The 20682-nt window shown below is 40.9% G+C and overlaps 1 protein-coding gene across 2 annotated transcripts in view; it reads left to right on the forward strand.

Moving 5' to 3' along the window:
• The window catches only part of RYR2 (ryanodine receptor 2), a 699456-nt gene that overhangs the window by 672346 nt on the left and 6428 nt on the right, over window positions 1-20682 (forward strand). For both annotated transcript variants that reach the window (XM_043544343.1, XM_043544344.1), the window contains 4 exons: window positions 4516-4650; window positions 9146-9302; window positions 18150-18214; window positions 19650-19750. In XM_043544343.1, coding sequence (XP_043400278.1) covers window positions 4516-4650; window positions 9146-9302; window positions 18150-18214; window positions 19650-19750 — 458 coding nt within the window. The remainder of the gene's footprint in view (window positions 1-4515; window positions 4651-9145; window positions 9303-18149; window positions 18215-19649; window positions 19751-20682) is intronic.

Raw genomic sequence — 20682 nt, forward strand, 5'->3', positions numbered from 1 at the left:
TTTTCTCAAGGATTGAAAGGAGAAATGTTCTTTAATTGCAGTTTAGTCTTGTATTGATGAGGAAGCTGGGCTGGAGGATAATCATGATGTCTGAAGTTATATTTCAGACATATATTAAAGAAAATAACCAAGTTTTACTGTCAATTTAGTTCTGTTATAGCAGCACTCTTGCTATGATCCTTGGCTTCTAGTATGTTGAAAGTCTAACAAGTGCAAAAGGCCCACACAAGTACTTACTTCAGGGCAAATACAGGTCATCCTCTGTGGGTGCAGACACCCTCCTAGCAACTCAGCTGATGCAGTTCTGATATACAAGGAGGGATAGGAAAGGATTTGGGAGCTTTCTCTGCAGTGTCATCTTGTGTACAACCATGCTATGGGTGAATTAGAGAGAGGGCCAGACGATCTGCTGCTACATGGATCCTTCCATTATGCCTCTCTGTGCAGAGGGTGTGTTAGAACTCTAGTGGTTACTACAGTCGGAGCTGTATAAATAGCCATAGAATGGCAATGTATTTACTCGGTAGCCTTCTTTTCCTCCCCAGCCATGGTTATATGCAGCTCTGAGCTAAATTAAACAGGTTGGGGGGCTGGGCTGAAATTTTGTACCTTAATGCAGAGTTTAAGCATGGCTTATTCTTTACATATGACCCTTTGAGCTCGGGTTAATTTCACCTACAATGCACATCAGGATTAAAGATCCTGATAGATTAGTCACTGGGTTTTTTTTTAATTTTTGTTGAGAAAACACAACACTGTTCAAGTTGGCTATGCGTGATTTTGACCACAGCAATGTAAACCACAAAAACAGCATTCCATGATTTTGCTGTTAGTAACTCATCAACTGGCAGACTGCATTTTGCATCATAAAAATGTCAATTTAAACTACATCTATCTGGCTCCAGTTTAATTGTTGAGTGATTTGTAGAAATGGACTACTATGCTTTATTTTAAGCAAATTAATGCAATCTGAATGTAAGTCTTTAGCAGGCTCCTCATCTGTGTGAATGAGTGTGATGTGAGTAGCTATTAGATGCAAGGTGAATCCTGCCCTCAGCTAGGTTGTCCATATCACCGATTTTACAGGCACTGTTTATAGTCTAAATTATGCAGTGAGGCAGCCCCTCATATTGAAAGGCAGGAGACAGTCCTGCTTATTCACACACATTGATAAGCTATTAATCAGGTTTCTTATCTAAAAAGGGATTTTCAAACCCTATGGGGCTCACCAAGTCTGTCTGTAGAGCTAAATATTTTGAGAGTGAAGCAATAGGGTTCTTGGGATGTTGGGAGGGGAGGTTCATCAACAGAATTAAAGGGTTGGAGAACACTGACCTGGAAATGCTGCTTTAATTGGGAAATGATGGATAAAATTCAAATACTCCTAATCAGAGACTATATTTACACAATATTGGATTATAGTAAAGTGACATTACGGACTGAACTGAGAATATTTCCTTGTTTTATATGAAATTGTCAGATTAAAAATTTATTTTCCAGTTGAGGAAAACCCAGGACTTCCCTCTCAATAGTTTTATGGGATACATAGTGAAAAATCACTTTTTTTCTGCCTCTCATCTCGATTTGTTGTTCTAGGAAACTTGTGGGGCAAAACTATCTATTTGCCTGATCTATGTACAGTTATGTAGGCCCCATGTGTGCAAAGTTCTATTTGCTTGAAACTTGAAGGAAATATAAGGGAATATGTTTTAAGGCAAAGGAAAGAGTGGCCACCCCAAGTCTCTACTTTGTCTTTCTGGAGTCCGTCAAATATTTGTAGGACAGTGGATTGTCCCCATTGTGTTTCCATTCCATGATCTGTGCAGGGGATGGTTAACACTCTCAGTAGCCACTACAACTTCATTTAAATGTGTTTCAACAAACGTTTAAACAAGTGTTTTAATCCATTTTTCATAGCAGCTACAGTGGCTGCTGGGAGTTGAAATCTGTCCCTGACAGATGGCTATCCAGTAGAACACTTTGAAGCAACTCTCCAAAAGGACAAGTTATTTACTGTAATGTTTGAACAAGTGCCTAGAGCACTGGAGAGGTGCTTTTTAAAAATGTAACTAAATAAATGAGTTTGGTTTGTATAGTAGAAATTGTGAGTCTCACACAGGTATACAAGCCAACCTACTGCAGCCTTTGCTCTTAGAATAATAAAATAGAGTGTGAGCATGAATAAAATGAAATTACCCTATACTTTAGCTTCTGGTGGGGAGCTTATAATTGCGTTACTATTATATTGCAGCACTTTAGGCCCTGATAATGAGGTCAAATCTGTGTGGGCAAAAGAGTGCTCATACAGATACTACTGAAGGGCTGAGGTCTTAAAGTTATGTCCTGGAAAGTAACAACCCCTGCTGGCTCATGGACATACATTGTACGTACCTCTGCTATAATATCACCATAGATAACATTAAGTTTCTGGTTTTTTAAAATAGATGGGACAGGACAGCCACAGAGGTGTGGCATGTAAGATAGGAAAGTGAATGTAAGTGACTGATATCCCTTGCTATGATTTAAGAAAGGCCCCATCCCAGTTAGATAGTGAGTATCACTGGTGTACATAGAAAGCCAAATTCAGTACTCTGTCAATCCTGTTTAAATCAGGATTAGCCCGGTAACTAGAAGCACATTTTGGTCACACAAGATCAATGACCACTCATTGACATGATTACTAGACCTTAAAGTTTAACCTATTTGAAAAACTGCATGATTCTCTTTGCAGGGCCTAGAAAATTGCTTTTTTAAAAGGTTGCAAACAATGATAATTTATATGTTAGAAAAGCAAACCCTGCTCTGGTTTCAACTTGAGAATTACAAACCAGTGCTAAGTTTTTTCATTTACTGTGACTCATATTTACCAAGGGAAGCACAATATCTATTTGTTTGCCCATTACAATGATGACTAATGATACAGAAAAAGTATTATCTTTTACTTGCCTGTCGTCGACCCCCCCCCCCCAAAAAAAAAATTAGTTGTCCTTGACCAATGGATAGGTAGAATTTTGCAAGGTTGATGCATGCAAGTTTGGAGAGACTTGCAATACTGAGTTACGTTCACTTTAGGTTGGTCAAATTTTAGCCTTCCAGCCACATGTCCTTTTAAATGTCAAGATACGATTGAGCAGATCTGCAGCTTTTACATGAAGCCTTTACAAGTTAAGTACATAGAATGTAAGGTGATATAATACTTCATAAGTCAGATAGTTATGAAAATTATTTGTTAAAATATTCATTCTTTTCAAATATTTGCTGCAGGAAATTGTAATTCACTTCTAACTACTTTTCATCTGGCTCAAGGCAATATTTTAATGCTTTAGCAATTGAGGACTTGGGGGGATTTATTGCCATTTATGAGAGAAGATATTACACTAACATTAATGTGCTGTTTTTTCTAGGATCCCTCAGGTATAACTGAAACTGTGTCACTATAAGATTGTCACCAAGCTAGATAGCAAACTTTTTTAATGCCACTTTTCTACACGAACTCCAAGATGCACCAAATTTTGCAAGTCGGGTCTGTGCAATTTGCTTCTGAAGTGTAGTTTTGCATCAAAGTGGAAGTGCATGGAGATGAAATAACACTTTCAAATAGTGGCATTGATTTACAGATTGATCAAAGAATACTCTTAAATCTAATTGGTCAGTAAATCTAAATCTGGTTTTCACTTCTAGAAAAATTTGTCTTCCATTCTAAATCTACATTCATTAAAAAATTTGCTCATTTAAAATTTCAAACACAAAAGCAAAGATCTCATATTTTCTACTGTTCCATACAAAAGCTAAGGAAATTAGAATATTCTGGAGACTTTTTCTTATTTTGCAGCACACTTGCTTTGTGACCTTGGGAAAGTTTTCTCTGTCTCAGCTTCCCATTCTATGTAATGGGAATAATACTTAAAATCCATGGTAGGTAGGTAAAAGGCTTACATCATTGATGTTCATAAAGTACTTTGAGATCCTTGGATAGAAGCTCAAAGTGAGTATCTGGCAAACTCAAAACATGCTGTATGTACACAGAATTGACTTACAACCATTTTAATTTCCCAGACATTTGGTATTTAATTTAATAATTGTTACATTGGAATGTACTTGTGACCTGCACTGATACTATAAATAGGAAACAAGAACGTATTTCTTAAGCGTACAGAATAGAAATACCTTCTTTTCTGTCTGTATGTGAGCACATATCGGTATGGATATGAATTTACATTTTTGCTAATTTTTTTTTGTTCATTTGCCTCAAAGTTCTAGAAACATTTTAACATTCATGAGCCAATTTAAATGCTCTAACATTGCATAAAATACACTGATATTTTACTAAAATAAAACAAAAATTCCTTTTTAAAATGCCAGATTGGGGAGGGAGAGAGATGGGGATGAATAAAGTGAGTTTATCTTCGCCAGTAAGTGTAGTTTATTATTTCTCTCTTTTCCCCGTCATATAAGAAAATTGCACTGCATGCTTTCATGGTGTTAATACATCCATCATATAATTCTCTCTTCTAGCTTGTGTTAACAGTGGGATTACTGGCAGTGGTAGTCTACTTGTACACAGTAGTGGCATTCAATTTTTTCCGTAAATTCTACAACAAGAGTGAAGATGGAGATATGCCAGATATGAAGTGTGATGATATGCTAACAGTAAGTCTGTTTGCTTTTTGCTCATCTTTACTTAAGTTATTATGGTATTTCCTGTTCCCCTCTCCTATTCATGCAACTGTTCCTGAATAATACCTATAGCCAGAAGGATGGCTGCTCACAACAGGAAGATTATCAGTGAAGCATGAAGGAATAAAAAATGTAAGACAGACCTGCAGGAGTTAGAGAATGTGACCACAAATGAGATGAAATAATGTGACATTAGTCTTTGATATGATTTATCTGAGACTAAAAAAATCAAAGTCAGAAAGTTGTTTCACTGCATGAGGCTTTCTCAAAAGTTGCATGAAAGTACTTCTGAATGCTGCAGTTTTACAGGCCATACAGACAGTTGTGTGGTTATTGTAAACTGTTACCAATGATTCCCACTAACCTCAATTGGTTGATTAGATGTCTTCCATTGACATCTCTGTCACTGGAAACTTTTTGGTGCATGTTAGCCTGACAGTTATTTACCAATTGTTTTAAATTGCCATTTGAAAGGGTCTGATAGTGTCAAATTTTGCTGATTCAGAAGATGTTGCCTAGATCATTACAAAATCTAAGGAAAGTAAATGACTTTCTGATGTATTTTTTACATATTATTTACCTCATTTCCTAATAACCAATACCACATATTTTAACCTTTCCTAATAACCAATACCACATTCTTTTAAAAAATTTAAAAGAAAATAACATTACTAAAAACCCTTGTAAAAATGCTATGATATTTTCCACAGGAGTGCACTTTCCTCCTTTGGCCTTGGCTTTGTAAGTCTCAAATTGCTGTGCTGTGAACTATTTGTGAACAAAATAATTATAAGATCATTCCTGTTACTGTATACCGCATTATGGCTCTTGGATTTCTCATGCCTTTTCTTAGCACCTAGTTATTGGTGTTGGTACATACTACAGATATTTTATTAAGATGAAGTAGCCTTACACTCTCCACAGGATACTTCTGAAGAACCAATTTCTGCACCCGGTTTCACTGGCTTAAACTATAGTGAAAACTATAGGAACAAAATTGACTTAGTGGAACTAATGCAGAGTTATATCAGTGCAACCCAGAGCATAATTTGACTAGCTGTACAGCAATGACATACAGGGCCAGATTCTTCTGTGTTATGCCAGTGTAATCCAGAGTAATCCCACTGATTTCCATGGAGCTACTACTGATTTACAAGAGTGCAAGATCAGAATTTGGCCCACAATACCTGTCAGCTTTCTCTGTGCTTTGAAGTCCATTTGATTTGAAATACATTAGGAATACTCATTAGGAAATGGAAGGGTTTTCTTTTTAGCTTTAGCATGTTTGTAAATTAGCCGGTAGAGAACATCCACTTTCAAGTGTACGTACCATAACCAAGAGTGCGATACCTCCTTGGCTCTTTAGTAGCTTGACATAATTAATTCCATTTTGAATTTCCAATTGATTTCAGAGAGAAATGAATCGATTGCATTTCGGAATCCTCTGATCCAGTCAGGAGTGGAGGTTGTAGGGATGGGAGGGAGGCAAGGCAAGATGCAATGAATAGACACTTTCGGTATAAAGATAAATCAAAGGAATAAAGATAAACTGCTAATGGGATAGATTGTGGCCTGTGCTACAGGGCCACACTGGGATTCAAGGGGGGATAAGAAACTGCTTGGCCTTCCCAGAACTTGGGTCTAGATGCATAGCAGTAAATGGGATCTGTGGACTTGATGCTCCCCTGATCATGTAAGTGGGTGGGGAGAGATGGGAAATGGCTGGAACATTGACGCCACCTCTGCTAATGCACTGGTCAATGCAACTAAACTGGAAGTGCTATGGGGTTGTCATCTGCAAGTGGAAAGTGCCAGAGGAGAAAGTGGAGATGAAGGAAGGAAACATGACTTTCTCAGGCCTGATGTCTTTACTGCACTGGTCTTTCTTCAGCACCATATGCACCACTTATACAGGGAAGACTGCAAAAACACAATCAAGCCCACTTTATTTCAGTGCTTACAAGTGGAAGACAAATGTGTGAAATTGGTTCCTCGAGTAGCAGTCCATCACAAAAGAAAAATAAATTTCATCCCCATCCTGCCAAAAAAACCCAACAACATAATTCTGGACCTAATACAGTTTATAAGGAGGCAGGGTTTGTTGCCGTTCTACAGTAGTATGCCCAAGTTGCAAATGTAGCTTCAGATTGGGAAAGCCCTAATGTTCAAAGGTGTTCCATTTGTCTGAAATACTATGCAGTTGTGCAGTTTGCAGAGTGGCTCCTAGTTTTCTTGCCACATTTGTTGATTGGATCAAATTAAGAAAGTTTTTAGGATGTGTGTTGAGGTTACATTTCTAATGATAGCAACATGGAGATGTGATGTGATCCTATTCTGATCATAGTACAAGAGGAGGGGAAAGTGTAAAATAATCCAAAGAGTGAAAAATTCAAAGAGTGAAAAAATTCTGATTTGGAACAGTTTGTATAAGATAGCATGACACATGTAAGCCGATTATTCAGCCCCCCAAACCAAAAAGCTATCAAAACACACACAATTTTCTCCCTGCAGGGAGGATGAGAAAGAAATTGAACCACATGTGACAGATGTTAGTGAAATTGTTTAATGCATGACTGGAAGGTGCTCAGATACTAAGGTGACAAAGGTGGTATATGAACCTGAACAAAATAGATTTCTTCCTGCCCCATCCCCTGCAGACTAAAAAAAAATTACAGTAATTGCCCTGAATTGCAGCTTCTTGCACTGCCCTTAATCAGAAAGGGTCAGATTCTGCTACCCTTATGTATGTTGAGGAGGAACTTAGTCTGCATATAGCCCCCCGATCTAAATGTGACTACTCCTGAAGTAAAATAATACTCAGTGGAAGCAATGGTCATGGAATCAGGCATGAAATCCGTCTGCTGGAACTTTTGCACACAGCTAGCTATGTTCTTTACCTGCCTATGTGCATTTGGGACTGCACAGAGCCCAGTTCCATATACTGTTTCTACCTCCTGTCACTGTTGCCCCTTCCTCCGGACCAAATGAGTTAATATCAGTGTGTAACATCTTGATTTGCTTTTCAAAGATGCAGGATTTTAATCCAGATTTCTCATTCTTAAAACTTTCATTTTGTTCTCTTAAAGTGTGATTTGTACTCTGAAAAATTCTTATGTAAATGGCACCTTTGGGATTCCGTATTTCTTACATATCACCAATTTGATATCCCATTTACTCAGTTTACAGATAAAAATTACCACCGCCTCTAAAACTCAACCTGGGCTCTGAAAAGACAAGCTTTCTCTTTCTAACGCAGCCTCATCAGCAGCAATAATGATCCTGCAGGTGGCACAGTGCCTTCAGTACCACCTGTACAAGGCTCTGGAAGGTCTTATGCAAGTATAACTGAGAACATCATTCGCACTGTAGAATCATCATGACTTGTGAAGTTGTGGTCATTCCTGAAAAGAGCCCAGCTTGATCTTAAGATCCCAGAGTGGGTCTGTAGGGTTGGGAGTCAGAAAAAAATATTTTAACTCTTAAACTGAGCACATTTGATATGAGATCATTGTGATGTGGTAAACAAGGCACCCCACATTGCTATTACTAGTCACTCTTCAGAATGGAAGTGCACATTAATTATCTCATGCATCTCTAACACATCCTCTGAAGAATGATTCTCAAGAGCTGTTTTTCCTTTGAGGTACTGAAGATGGGGAAAGAATAAAGAAATACAATTTTATTTAAAAGGCAACAGATTACGGTAAAAATAATTATCACTTTACATTTCAGAGAAACTTTGCAATAGGTATTCTCATCTCCACTTTATATCTACAGACACAGAGTCAGACTCTTCGGTATCAAAGGTGGACACAGCAATTCAGTTGCAGAGCCAGAATTAGAATATAGCAGTGCCTGCATTATCGCCTCATGCTTACTTCACCAGGCCATGCTATGCAAACAATAAGACCATATAACTTACGAGCAATTAGCAGTTTTTTTCCATCAGATAAAATTGTTGTAACACCCTTTCCTTTTTGTTTTATGCTGCAATTGGAAAACATGAAATTTTGCAACTTGAATCTCAGCAGCATTTCCAATCTTGCTGTAAAATTACCCCCACCCCCACCCCCAAAAAAAAGAGGGGAAAAAAGAAAGCCAGCATGGTCTAATAGATAAGGCACTGGACTGAGAATCAGGAAACTGCATTTCTATTCCTAGCTCTGCCATTGACTTGCTGTGTGACCTTGGGCAATTTCATTTCACCTCTCTGTGCCTCTGTTTCCTCTTCTCTAAATAAATAAGATAGACAAATTTGCCCTTTCTTTTCCTTGCTTATTTAGACTGTAAGCTTTTCAATCCAGGAACAGTCTCTCTGTTTCTACAGTACCTCCCAATGGGATCCCATTCTCAGTTGGGGCTTTTAGGTACTACTGTCATACAAATATATAATAATAAGTAGCCAAAATCTTGGAGAATGGGTTTTTTAAATGGTTATGTGTTCTTTCATTTTCTCACTTTTTTCCAGTGCTACATGTTTCATATGTATGTTGGAGTGCGTGCGGGCGGAGGCATTGGTGATGAAATTGAGGATCCAGCAGGAGATGAATATGAGATCTATCGGATCATCTTTGACATTACTTTCTTCTTCTTTGTAATTGTCATTCTGCTAGCCATCATACAAGGTATGTGTTCATACTCTGTGGCCACAGGGAAGTGATATTTGAAACCACTGGAATCTTAGTGCCACAGTCATCCCTCCACATACATGATGTTAATGGGAACTAAAAGACCAACATTTCACCAAAGAGGGGTGATAATGGCTAGGTAGGATGTTTTCCTCAACTCCACATAACCCCAGGAGTGAGGACAGGGCAAGAAGAGGGGGATTCAGAGGAAAAACTGTTTGATGCATGTGACAACCTGGGGTACAACCTCGAATTGTGGGACTGCTGTGCCCACTTAAATCTCCAGTCTGGCCTGTCTCTCATGATGTTTTGCTAGTGACAAACAGCAAACCTCTCCAGAGGCTGTAATCACTCAGTCAACAACATGCAGGGACACACCCAGCTAAATTGCATGAATGCCCTTAAGCCACTCATGAACCATATACAGGGAAACACCAGAAAATCCCCCACACTTCCCAGCCTTGCACTCTCGAAATGTACCATCTTACACTGCTCAAGATCTTCTCTTGAACAATGTAAGCTCATTAATTAGTTTGCCATTTCATGAAAGGATAGTGGACATGCACCAGCCTTTGTAATCTGAGCAGATTCACCAAACACTTTAGACAAACTCACTGAAAAATAAAAAAATATTAAAATAAGTTTATTAACTACAGAAAGATAGATTTTAAGTGATTATCAGTGTTAAGCATAGAGGCCAGAGTTGATTACATAAGAAATAAAAGTAAAATCACAGTCTAAATTCTAAACTTTGTCGGACTAAGAAAGATTTGAATCAAGCAGTTTTTCTCACCCCACTAGACGCTATAAGCAGTTCACAGTTCTTAATTCACAGGCTGAATTCCTTGCTCAGCCTGGAGCCAATCTCCCCAGTTCAAAGTCTTTTCTTTCAAATGTTCTTGTTGCCTTCAGAGTAGGTGGGGGAGGAGAGAGGCCCGGGGCTGATGTCACAACCTCCAATTTATAACCCCCAATCAATGTAAATGGAAATATACTGTCTAAAACATGGAGTCAGGGATCATGTGTTCTAGATACCCTGCTGAGACACTGGGCCTGCATTGTCTACATGGTTCAGGAGGGGTTCACTGGGAGAGTGGATTCTTTTTAATGGGCCTTCAGTACATGGCTGGCTAGTCCTAATGTAAATCTGTCTTGGAGATGTTATTTGTTCCTTTGTTGCCACTTGAAGGCTAGCTGTGGGCATCTCCCAGACTCACAATATATTTCAATAACAACCATATAGCAAACTTCATAATTTCACATACCATGGTAGTACATACAACTCAATAGGATAGTAATATTCAATGGATCATGACTTCTCAAATGATACCTCACAAGGCATAGTTTGGACAAAACATATCATAATCACATAGCCCTGGTGAATATGTAGGTAGAGGGTGTCATTTTGAGGTACAATCACAATGGGACATGCTTCTCTTTAAGTCTGTGGCAAGTTACAGTGCTTTAATCACAATGCATTATTGCCACTAAGAGCAATACTAGCTCCTCCATCGTGGCTTTTCTCTTCAGAGAATGGGTCCACACATCCAAGATGGGTGTACCGCATATCACTGCCACAGATATGAAGGAGGAGATGCATGTAGGCAGGATCCTGTAGTGCAAAAGACTACTGACTCTTGAGGTTCTCTCCAGTATAGCTTGACCTCCAATCCATTTTGGCCATTATCCCTTCTGGATCCGTTCTATGGGTTGTCCCACTTTCAAGGCACTCATATACTAGCACAGTGAGTGCAGTACAGAAGTTCAATACAACAGAAGAGAAGATATGGAGGAGCAGCAGAGGCAATAGATCTGCCCTCCTTCTGTGCGCCTTTTGAAGAACAAAGGGGAGTGTTTGGCCCATAGTAAACAAGCCTTTCGATCTTTTTCCAATGAAGACAGAGTCTCTCCCATAAAAGGAATACAAAATCAAGGCTTTTAATATCCAATACGTGGTTTTTGTCAAATTTTCAGTAAGAATCCTATCACTTACATTCTTTGAGTAGATGCAACTGTGTATTCCGCTTAGGCATGGGTGCACCCAGTGCACCGGAGCTGGAGAAATTTGCCCAGCAGTATCTGTATGGGCAGTGCTAGCCCTCCCCTGGCCATATAAGGGCAGCGCCCTCTGACCCATTCAATAATTTTCTTCTTACTACCCATGGCTAGAGTTGGAGCTCTTTGCAGTGTCTTCACCTCAGATTTTTGTTCTCCATTTCTGAGAACTTTTTCTTTGGTTAAGTTTCATGTTAGTACAAGTTTTAGTTAGAGTAGTTAGTTGCCCTGTGATGCGCCGTCAGCCGGGTTCAAGCATTGTCCATCGTGGGAGGGAACCATCCCCAATAGTGATCCCCATGCAAGCTATTTATTGTGTCTCAGTGAAGAAAACATTAGAGAGTTTCAGAGTAACAGCCGTGTTAGTCTGTATTCGCAAAAAGAAAAGGAGGACTTTTGGCACCTTAGAGACTAACCAATTTATTTGAGCATAAGCTTTCGTGAGCCACAGCTCACTTCATCGGATGCATACTGTCGAAAGTACAGAAGATCTTTTTATACACACAAACCATGAAAAGATGGGTGTTTACCACTACAAAAGGTTTTCTCTCCCCCCACCCCACTCTCCTGCTGGTAATAACTTATCTAAAGCTAATATAATCATAACTCTCTAATAGCTTAGAGAGTTATGATCCATCTGCAAGTCATTCACAAAAAGGACTCTGGTGGCGAGAGACTTGCAGCTGAATTGGCACCTGGTAGAGCAGACCATGAAGACTGCTTCAGCTCTGAGGCCTTCATCTTTTTATCTGATAAGTGGTCACTTTTGGATCTAACAAGCGATTCCACTCCGTGTTCGGGCTCTGGCATTTCCCTCAAGAGGAAGAGGGGTCATTCACTCTCCTTTGGTACAGTGAGGAAGGGGTCTGATAAAATGAACTGGGATCATTCCAGGGCTTGGGGAGACTCCTCCTCATTTCCTAAGAGGAGTGATGACCTGCACCATACTCCCTCTGGCATGTGGAATGGAGCAGGTCTATCCAACTTCTCCCTGGTATCGGACTGAAATCAGTGAGAGCCTGTACCATCAACTCTGGTTTCGGCCATGGGGCATCTGTTGAGTGCGGTATCCATGATGTTGATATTAGTAGTGACTATTTCCATGCCGGCAGCATACTGGGTGGCATCAGACCTGCTTTGCTCTCAATCCCAGACTCTCCACTGATTCATGAGCGCTCTGATGCCATCACTTCTACTGCCTCATCCTCTGTTGTGCTCTTGGCACCTCCTGGCTGTGTCACAGAGCTGCCCAGGCCTCAGATTGTTTAATGGAGGCCAACACTGGGCCTGGCACTGAAGGCCCCCTAGACACTGATGCATACTTCAGCACCATCATTGTCTTGGTGGCAGATCCCTTCACTGAACTTCGTACCACCTTAGCCTCAGTACCAAATGGGAGTGTGTCTCATTCAATACCACCAGTGCCGATCCTCAGTTCCTCTTCATTCCCAATGCTGGCCCCATATTGGGACTCGAATACCACAGACATCTGGGTCCTAAGCGCCATCAGGTTGGGTTATGCCATATAGTTCCTCTCCATTCCTCCTCCCCACCCCGTAATCCATCCTTCTTGAGGGACACCTCTCACAAGACACTGGTCCTCAAGCAAGTCCAGTCTCTTCTGGTGCATGGAGCTGTAGAAAAGATCCCCCTACAGCATCGGGGACAGAGATTCTACTCCTGATGTTTCCTGATCCCCAAGCCCAAAGGAGGGTTGAGACCTATCCTTGACCTCCATGATCTCAACAAATACATCAGATATGTGAGATTCTGTATGGTTACCCTATCAACGATCTTCCCTGCCTTAAATCATAATGACCGGTTTGCTGTCCTAGACCTTCTGAATGCTTATTTCCATGTAGCAATTCTTCTGAGTCACAGGAGGTTTCTCCAGTTTGTCATGGCGATTGTCATTGTAAGTACACCACGCTCCCTTTTGGTCTGTCCTCCGCTCCCTGGATTTTTATTAAATGCATGATTGTAGTGACAACATATCTCAGGAAGAGGGCATTCATATCTTCCCACATATGAACTATTAATTCCTGAGAGCAGGTCCAGGGAAGAAATCCTCTCTCATGTTCGCTTCATGCTACATTTTCTTGATCGTCTATGTTTCATCCTAAACAATGGGTAATTAACATTGGTTCCAACTCAAAGAATTGAGTTCTTTGGGACCCTGGTAGACTCTACAAGTTCAAGAGCATTTCTGCCGACTGACTAATTCTACACTATTTGCCACCTATGTCTGAAACTGCAGTCTCAACCCTCAACCTCAGCCCATGCATGCCTGAGGTTACTAGGTCACCTGGTTGCATGCACACAGGTAGTCCAATTTGCCAGAATGCACTTTCACTCTCTTCAAATGTGGCTGAAGTTGGTCTATCATCTGAATCGTCATCGCTGGGACAGACTAGTCTGACTTGATCCAGGATCGGCAGATGCCTTATGATAGTGGGTGGTTCAGGGCAATGTGTGCCAGGGCATTCCCTTCGCTTGGTCCCCAATGACCAAGACTATTGTCACCAATGCCTCCTTAATAGGTTGGGGAGTTCATCTTGGAAAGTTCAAGGGCAGTGGTCACAACAGGAAGCTTTTCGGCATATCTATGTCCTGGAACTTCATGCCATCTACAATGTCCTGGTGCTATATGCCATCTGTAGGCTCTTCAAGATCTCATCAGGGACTGGGTGGTGTACATCCTTGCCAACAATATCACTGCAATGTATTATGTGACAAGACCAAGGGAGAACACTCCAACATGCTGTGTCAGGAGGTCATCAAACTCTGGCAGTTTTTCACTGAGGAAACATTACTCCCATTGCTGACCACTTACCTGGGATCACCTGGCAGATCACCTAGGCAGAGATTTCTCACTGAATCACAAATGGTCTCTGAACCCCAGCATCAGGTGGTTCATTTTTGCAGTTTGGGGCATTCTGACAATCTACCTGTTTGCCACAAGAAACAATAAGAAATGCTAGCTCTTTTGCTCCTGAGGGGGTTTCAGTTTGGGCTCCTTGACCGATATTTTTTACCTGAGCTGGGAATCAGCACTCCTATATACTTTTTCTCCAATCCTGATCATCCCGCGGGTCATTCTCAAGATGAAATTGGACCACACCAAGCTCTTTATCATTGCTCTAGCATGACCGAGACAATATTGCGTCATTAGTTTAGCCTCCTATATCCCTTCTTTCCAACCTCCGGACTCTGCAGCACAGTCAGGTTTTGCACCCAATGCTCAGCTCCCTGCATCTCACAGAGTGGATGCTGCATGGTTAACGAGGAGGAAGAACTATCTTCAGAGGCAGTCAGGCAAGTCTTGCTAACTAGTAAGTGACCTATTCAGCCAATTGGAAGCGGTTTTTGATATGATCGTGAGCCCAGGGAGTTGAACTGAAGCTGGATTGTGTCCAGGAAACCTTGGAGTACCTGTTACATCTTCAGTCTTCTGGTCTTGCACTTAGTTCATTGAGAGCCCACCTGGCAGCAATTTCAGTGTTTTATCTGTCAATCCATGGGAAGTCAGTGTTTTCAAACCCCATGGCAGTGAGATTCTTGAAAGGAATCACTTGTCTCTACCCACTGTTTAAAGAATGATTCCTTTGCGTGGGGCCTTAATACTGTCTTAGTGGCCCTTATGAGACCTCCTGTCAAGCCTTTGGCAACTTCTTCTTTCTCCCTTTTGTGTCAGAAAACTGCCTTCCTTGTAGCGATAGCGTGAGTTGCAGGCTTTGACGATGGAGCATCCTTACACGCAGTTTTCTAAAGACAAAGTAACCCTGATGCTGCATCCTAAGTTTTCATCCAAGGTGGTTTCCCAGTTTCAGTTGAACCGAGCTTATATTTACCAGTGTTCGTCCCTAAGCCCCATTCAACCCCAGAGGAACAACATATCACACACAGGATGTCAGGCGATATTTAGCTTTTTATCTGGATAAAACCAAACATTTCTGTTTCTCATCTCATTTGTTTCATATGCAGACTGAATGAAGGGTCACATAGTCTCTTCACAGATGAGCTCCAGGTGGATACATTCTTCTTTCCTGAGAGCATACGAAGTAGCCCAGACTACGTCTACTCATTCCACAAGAGCCAGGCAATATCAATGGCATTTCAATATTGGACATTTGCAGGGCTGCCACTTGGTCTTCTGTGCCACTGTGCCATTACTGCTGCATCCAGATCAGATGGAAGCTTTGGGAAGGCAGTCCTGCAGTCCTTGTTAAAAGAGAATCAGAGCCCCACCTCCTACAAGTAGTGTTTGTAAGTTACCTAACTGGAATTACATGGCTGCACCTGCTTGAAGAAGAAAAAAAGGCTACCTACTTGTAACTGTTGTTTTTCAAGATGTGGCACAGACATGTATTCCACAATCCACCTTCTATCCCCTCTGCATCAGAGTCTGTAGTTCTGACTTTTAGTGTGAAGGAACTGAGAGGGTCAGGCCACTCATATGGCCAGACGAAGGGCTAAGGGGACAGGTCATGAGTGCCAGGCAAAGTTCTCTGGCTCTGCTGCACTGGGTGTGCACACACCTAAGTAGAATACACGTCAGCGTCACATCTCGGAGAACAGCAGTTATGGGTAGGTAACTGTTTTTTCACGATTGTCTCTTGTGAAGGCTAAGCTTACTTTTTAAAAAAGCAATATCAGATGGGAAGAGATGAACATGCGTGCCTGTTAGAATGAACGTACTGAGATCATTAGTTGAAGGATTTGCCATGCAACCAAAATAGTTGGGTTCTGGGAGGTGGGATGTTGCAATTAAGGCTACATAGTACAGTGCCATCTGTCATTTTGTCAGGTTGCTTTGCTCATACACGTTGGACAATTCTTTGCCTGAGGGCATTCTCCAATGAGAAATTCCACGTTTCCATCTAGTTGGCTCTTTTGTTCATTGTTTACATGAGGCCTTTGGAAAGGTTAGTGAGGAGGCATAGGTTGCAATGTCTTCAGTGTGCTGATGACATGTAGCTTTATATCTCCATTTAAACTGTCCCAGCTGGAGGTGTCATTGCCTTATTCATTATTTGAGAGAGAATAGGGTGTAGATTGAGACTCAATCTGGAAACCTGTACCCCGTGATCTGCACTGGCTGATGGTTGGTTACTAGATTTTAAGATGGTTGGTTTTGACTTATAAGCCCAAAGTGACCTGCGACCGACCTACCTCAGAGACTTTCTTTCTCCGAGTGGCAAACTATCCCAAGGTAGTCAGTGGAGGTGCCTGAGCATAAGCCCAATCATTATAAGAGAAGAGGTGGCTGACAGGGCTCTGGATCTTTGGAATTTGCTTTCCCTCAAGTCCATAACAACCTGAATTTGTCAGCCTTCAGAGCACTCTGCAAGACCCACTTTTCCTTTTTTGCCGTGAGGAGATGGAGGGTTGGGTAGAGCTAGTTGTGATGCTTTGCTACTCTGGAGACTGTGAGTAGTCATTTATTTTTATTGTATTTATGCTGATGCTGGGGTATTAATTGTTCTAGGAGATTTAAAAGATTTTTGTTTGTTTACAATGTGTCTATGTAATCAAGGTGTGATTGCAGCTTGTGTAGGCATCCCATGCTAATTTTAACCTAGCTGGTTCAGGCTAAAAGTACCAGAGAAGGTGTGGTGGTGCAAAATTGTCAAGGATGCCCAGAGCATTGGAGAGGATGCTCTTTTATTATAGTTCTAGTTTGTAAAAATTCAAATCAATAAATACATCCTTTTGGAGTAACACAAGCCAAGACTTCGATGGTTTCACTGCTTTTATAAATAATGATTTTTGATTGCCTTGTACCAGCTAACATTTAGTTAGATGATGAGTTTTGCTCTGAGAGGATACCTCCCAGTTTCTTATAGATGTGTTTAGATAAGGGTTCTCAGCTGTGTGGCAAATTGTTTACAATTCTGATGTGTTGTCTCAAAGATTCAAGCAAACTTTTGTTTTTAAAAGGCATTTGTAAAAAACAGAATTCCATGTTTTGATATCCTCAAGCAGTGTATCCCATGCTGTTTGCTTTTCCAGTTTGGTTTCCCTGTTTGTGACTAACTCTATATAAGTTGACAGGTCTTAACTGTAAAACCTGGGCCTAATTCTTATCTCACTTTCACAAATTGTACAGCAGGAAACTCCATTAACTTAAGTGGCATTGGTCTGATTTATTCCAGTGCAAGTGAGGGAAGAATCGGGCCCTTTGTATTTATAATATAGGTCTCTGACCCTAGGATGTTTTTTCCCTTTCTGTTTCTCTAAGACATGGCCCATTACTTCTTCGGAGCTCTGTTAATGGAATTCCATTACTAAGCGACAAGCATAGTGAGTGCAGGAGCTGCAGGATGCACATAGCCCCTGGCCATCTCTCATATATGGTATTCATATAATAAAGCTATGAACTCTGCTAAGTATATAGTAGTATCCTTTTAGTGGTTTTTTTTTTTTTAATAAAGACTCCATTACCCTACAAATGTGTGTCTACCTTTTACCTACTCTATAAAAGAAAGGGGTAGGGCTGTACATATAAAACAGGAATCCACTTGTCCCATAGCACCCAATTAAAAAGTATTTTACAAAATCTCTGCCAGCCTAGTTGGAGGGACTCGTTTCCTTTTTGTGTAGTCAGCTTTGTTTCACATATTTAGACACTAGAGTGATTTTCAAAATATATGAAGGTTTCTACTACTTCAGGAGACAACTTCCCATTTGATCTTACTCCGTCCGAGCTCAACCTTGGTTTCCACGGGAATGCACGTTTCGCCATATTGTACTCTTGAATGTTAAGTATCATTTTTATTTAAACACCAGGTTTAATTATTGATGCTTTTGGAGAATTAAGAGACCAACAAGAACAAGTTAAAGAAGACATGGAGGTAAGAAATTATAAGCTCTTAGTTGCTGCACCATAGCATACTTAAGTAAAGTGCTGGTTGCCAGAATGTCCATTCATTATCCAAATGTGATGATTCAGCAGAGAGTAATTTTAAACTGACAGGAAAGTATGCAATATGCAAAGGGTTCAGTATCAAACAGCATGCTGGTCAAGATTCTGTCCTCAGTTACACCTAAGGGAAACTATACTGAAGTCACACAAATAAAACTGAGAGTCTGGTCTGCTGAGATGACTTTCCATGACTGACTTTTCGATGGATTGACTTTTCAAATATGGACTTAAAGCAAAGATATTACTATATCATATACAAGCCTACATAAACAATTCTGTAGCATTCAGTGGAAGAGTCTTAGTACCATTCCTTTTAATCAAAGTGCTCTGCTAACAGCCAGGTTACAGAATAGCGTTCACTGTTGCCCATTTCTGACTGTGAAAGGGGTACAGTGGAAAGAGAGATCTTTGACTGCACTTTGGCACTACCAGTTAGAATCACACAGGACACAGTCACAGTTCATCAAAACTGATATTCTGATCTGGACAAATTTAGACCTATTTGTCCACTACCTGCAATCTCAGTTGGCTCTTTGGTACGTCTGGCTCTTTATAGATGATAAACTAACAAAACTAACCAAAACACCTACCAATTTATTTTCATGTGTCTTTTTATGTTAATGCTAAGGATTTTATTTTATTTTAACTTTGTCAGCTGTGCCTGAATAGAACAAAACTAACCTCAGTGGTTGATGAAGGCCTTTTGAGTTTAGCTTGGAGGTTCCCAATATTCAGCATTAATGAAACCAGGTTACGAACCATAGGACTGGAAGAGGTCACCTTGTTCAGTCCCCTGTTATAATTAATCTCACTTGTGTATTTTCTTTGGATATCCTAAGTGAAAGTATTCTGTTCCTGCAGAGTTCCAATTTTCTTGTTAAAATCTGACTGTCAGAGTTCAGAAGGGTATCAGGTACCTGCTGTGTTCTGTAATCTCAGCTGAGGGTGTATTCAGTTTCAGCTGGGTAAACATAACTGCCTTTGAGGTAAAGATTGCTATGGACTACAGTGACTCTTATATTCATTTAGGTAGCCTGGAGAGAATAAGAAGGAAAAATTGCTTTTCAGCCTTGATTAATTCATGCCATCCTTTCTCCCGATCTATTCCCATTCAGTTATTGATGCCAAAGATTTTTTACCAAACATCAAGAAGTGATTGTGACAGCAATTACATTTCTGTTCATGTGCTTGGCTGAGGCTCAGGCTGAGTCCTTAAAGCAGAAGTCTTTATTAAGCACACATTATACTTCATGTTTCAGAATTTCCAAATAAATTGTTGTGTACTTATTGGGTATTTTTCCAAAGAAGCTAGCACTGTTATAGAGCGTTTCAACAACGTGTATATTTTCTGGATTTTTTTTTAGACCAAATGCTTTATCTGTGGGATAGGCAATGACTACTTTGACACAGTGCCCCATGGCTTTGAAACACACACCCTGCAGGAGCACAACTTGGCCAATTATCTGTAAGTACAGAACTACAAACTCTTCAATAACTCATTACTTCCATCAGCCCTTGCAACTAACTAATCAGTCCCACAAAATAAGGGAGAAAGACCACTGTATAGATTTTATATGCACTCATGCTGTATGAGTGAACAAGAGAGATACAGAGAAAGATTCCTTTCCATTTTTCTCATTGTGATAGGAAATGCCAGTTTAAAGGTTGCCTGTGCAACCTTAATTCAGCCCCACTATGCATATGTATTATGATGCAGTCTTTAATTGCATGATTGCACAGTATTTATTCCATGGGCCCTCTATCTCATTCAGTGCACAGGATGAGCCCTGCTCTGGGAATGAATTAGTGCTGTGTAGTGAAAGAAACTGTTACTTGTTGCAGAAACTGGAAGGTGTATAGCAAATGAAGTAGGGAACAGCTAGAATAAAAAGGACAGCCTCACAGTTAAGGCAGGGAATGCAGCCCTGGAGAACTGGATTCTATCACTGTCTATGCTATAGAGTTCCTATGTGGTGCGAATCAAGCCATTTGAACCAATTTTTTCACAAGTGGTCACTAATTGTGTATTGTTGATTATCTGGATGCAGAGGCACCAACTTCTCCTCTGCCCGGTGGGTGCTCGTCCCTGCCCCTGGCTGCCCCTGCACCACTCTCGCCCCGGGCCAATTCCACCCCCTTCCCACAAGTCCCTGCCCCACCTGTTTACCGCCTCCTCTCCCGAGCGTGCCGCATCCCCACTCCCCCTCCCTCCTGGAAAGTCCTAAGCGCCGCCAAACAGCTGTTAGGCAGTGGACAGGAAATGCTGGGAGGGGGAGGAGCAGGGATGCGGTGTGCTTGGAGAAGGAGGTGGTGGGGGCTGGAGGAGCTTGGCTGCCGGTGGGGGCAGAGCACCCGCTAAGTTTTCCCTGTGAGTGCTCCAGCCCCACAGCACCCACA

The sequence above is a fragment of the Chelonia mydas genome, chromosome 3, assembly GCF_015237465.2.
Source record: "Chelonia mydas isolate rCheMyd1 chromosome 3, rCheMyd1.pri.v2, whole genome shotgun sequence".
Classification (NCBI taxonomy): Eukaryota; Metazoa; Chordata; order Testudines; family Cheloniidae; genus Chelonia; species Chelonia mydas.